Source organism: Buceros rhinoceros, unplaced genomic scaffold, assembly GCF_000710305.1.
Source record: "Buceros rhinoceros silvestris isolate BGI_N320 unplaced genomic scaffold, ASM71030v1 scaffold28446, whole genome shotgun sequence".
Classification (NCBI taxonomy): domain Eukaryota; kingdom Metazoa; phylum Chordata; class Aves; order Bucerotiformes; family Bucerotidae; genus Buceros; species Buceros rhinoceros.
The window spans coordinates 1783-4524 of NW_010419731.1; the positions used below are offsets into that span (position 1 = coordinate 1783).

At 62.7% G+C, this 2742-nt stretch overlaps 1 protein-coding gene across 1 annotated transcript in view; it reads right to left on the minus strand.

Annotated features, from left to right (window-relative positions):
* C3 (complement component 3) overlaps positions 1-2742 on the minus strand; it is a gene marked incomplete at both ends in the record, with an annotated part of 15400 nt that overhangs the window by 973 nt on the left and 11685 nt on the right. Inside the window, 7 exons of the mRNA XM_010139059.1 lie at positions 136-225; positions 502-591; positions 825-930; positions 1339-1428; positions 1651-1738; positions 1962-2013; positions 2105-2255. Coding sequence (XP_010137361.1) covers positions 136-225; positions 502-591; positions 825-930; positions 1339-1428; positions 1651-1738; positions 1962-2013; positions 2105-2255 — 667 coding nt within the window. The remainder of the gene's footprint in view (positions 1-135; positions 226-501; positions 592-824; positions 931-1338; positions 1429-1650; positions 1739-1961; positions 2014-2104; positions 2256-2742) is intronic.

Here is a 2742-nt window from a genome sequence, read left to right on the forward strand (position 1 = left end):
TGCCTCGACGGCCCTTCCTGTCCCCATCCGCGCCCTCTATGGGACCCCATGGCCCCATATCCCCCATTATCCTGCCGTGACCCCACGCCCCTCATTACCCCACGTCCCCTCGTCCCCATGTCCCCCACGACCCACCGTAGTCAACCCCCGGCTCGCAGGCGCGCTCGATGCGTTGGTTGACGGTGATGGGGGGGACGTCTGGCTTTTGCTGTATGAAGCAGTTTTCTGCGGGGACACGGGGGACACGGTCACGACGAGGTTTGTCGTGGCAGTGACAAGTCCCATCATGGCTGGGACATGTTCCACCATAGCAGGGACATGTCGCCATCACCACTGGGACATGTCCCATCATGGCCAGGCCACGTCCCACCGTATCAGGGACATGACGCCATCACAGCTATGACACGTCCCAGCTTGTCAATGACGTGTCCCATCATGGCCATGACATGTCCTGGCATGGTAGAGGCGTTGACCCAGCCTGTCCCTGTGTCCCCATGTCACCTTCGGCGCAGCGGCACACGTCCCCGTGGCAGATCTTGCTCAGTTTCCCACCGTGCTTGTCCGGGTGGTAGAAGCGGGTGCAGCGGTCATCTGCGGGGACACGGGGACGTGAGGGGACAGGAGGGGACAGGAGGTGGCAGGGGGCACAAGGGGAAAGACCCAGTGGGAGCCATGGGGACAGAGTGGTGACATTTGGAGGGACAGGGTCAGCAGGGAGTGCAAGGGGACCTGGGGGGACATGGTGACACAGGCGTGGGGAGGTCAGCAGGGACATGGGGGGACAAAGGGACAGGAGGGGACCTGAGTGTGACACGGGGACGCACCAATCTTGTAGTAGCTGTAGACGGTGACGGCCGCGGGCTGGATCAGGCCCACCCGGAACTTCTGGTGAGCCTTGAAGGAGAAACACTCCTCGGCCTTGTGTGAGATCTGGGGACAGGGACACGGGGACACCGGGACACGGGGATGACAGTCAGCCAGGCAGGGAGTTGGGCCACGCCCCAGCCTGGCTCTGTCCCCAGCCATGTCCCCATGCTGCCCCTATCCATGACCTGGACACACCCCTGTCCTGGTCCCCGCCCCAGAGACCTTCTTCTTGTCCCCACCTCTGTCCCCATCCGTGTCCCCAACGTCATTCCTATCTCTGTCCCTGTTCCGGTCCCTACCCACGTCCCCAACCCCTCCTGCGTCCCCATCCTGTCCACACCCGTGTCCTCAGCCTCATCCTCATCCCTGGCCCCGCCCTCTCCCTGCCCATGTCCCCATCTCCATCCTACACCCATCCTTGCCCCTGTCCCCGTGTCCCTCTTGCCACCCACCGTCCCCCTGGGTCCCCACCTTGTCGAGGTAGATGACGAGGTTGCTGCGGTCCGACAGGGCGTGGTCGATCTCGAACTTGGAGATGTACCTGTCCACCCCATCCGTGAGCTGGGGACAGGGACACGGTGACACCGGGCAGGCAGCGACACGTGGGGACATGCAACCACGTCAGGATACAGGGGCACATGGGGACGTGGGGACGCAAGGACGTGGGGTACACACACGGGGGTTATGGAGATGTGGGGACAAGGTGGGACACGATGGCACAAAGACACAAGGTCCTGCATCGCCCCAGGGTCTCCCGGTGTGTCCCCATGTCCCCGCACTCACCCTCTTCAGGTCCTCGAGGTCTGGTGAGAAGCCGGTGAGCATGGAGACGTCGAGGATGGACATGGTGGCATCCACGTTGTCCAGGTGCCTGCGGGGACAGCGCTGAGGCCACCTGCCTGTCCCAAACCGCCCCATTGTCCCCAGCATCCCCATCCCTGGTCCCAAGGGCCCCTATGGGACAAGGCGGGGCAGAGCCCTGTTTGTCCCCAGTGTCTGCATCCTTTTCCCTGATGTCCCTGTCCCCACTTTCTCCAGTCCCCTCCCTATCCCCAATGTCCCTGACGTCCCTCGATGTCCCCGGCCTGTCCTACCTGGTGCAGATGGTGATCTTGACGGAGCGGAAGACGCCTTCCAGTTCCTTGCCTGGGGGTGGACACAGGGACAATGGGGGGACACTGGAGGGGACGTGGGGAGGGACAGAGGGGGACATAGCGAGGACATGGCGGGGTCTAACCTGTCTTCACGTCCTCCACCTGCACCTGCAGGTCGAAACTGTCACACTTGTTGTCCTTCTCGGGGACCTTGGCGTTGTAGATGGTCACCACCGTCATCGTCCCCTTGCCCTTGCCCTCAGCTTTCACCGTGAAGTCCTCGTTGAACTTGGTCTGCGGGGAAAGGGGACATTGGGGAGGGACAGGGACATCCCTTAGGAGGGACGTGGAAGGGATGGGGCATACTGGGCCACGGAGCCACGTCAGTGGGGGGAGGGGTAGAGGGGACAGGGACATCCCAGGGCAGGGAGGGAACAACAGCGTTGCAAGACACGAAGGTGACGGGGCCACAGAAGGACATGGAAGGGACAAGGAGATCAGGGGACATGGAGGGACATGAAGGGGACAAGGGAGGTGACAAGATCAGCCTGGGACATGGCTGGGATGTGGTGGGGACATCCCTAGCCTTGGAAGGCCACAGAGAGGACAGGATGTGGAGGGGACATGGAACAGGGACACCCATGGCCATAGCGAGGGGACAAGATTGTCCCGGGACATGATGGCCACAGAAGACATCCCATGGACAGCAGCAGCAGGGCCAGCGGTGCTGCGTCGCCACGGTCCTGAGGGTGATAGTGACACCGGGGACAAGGACGGCGGT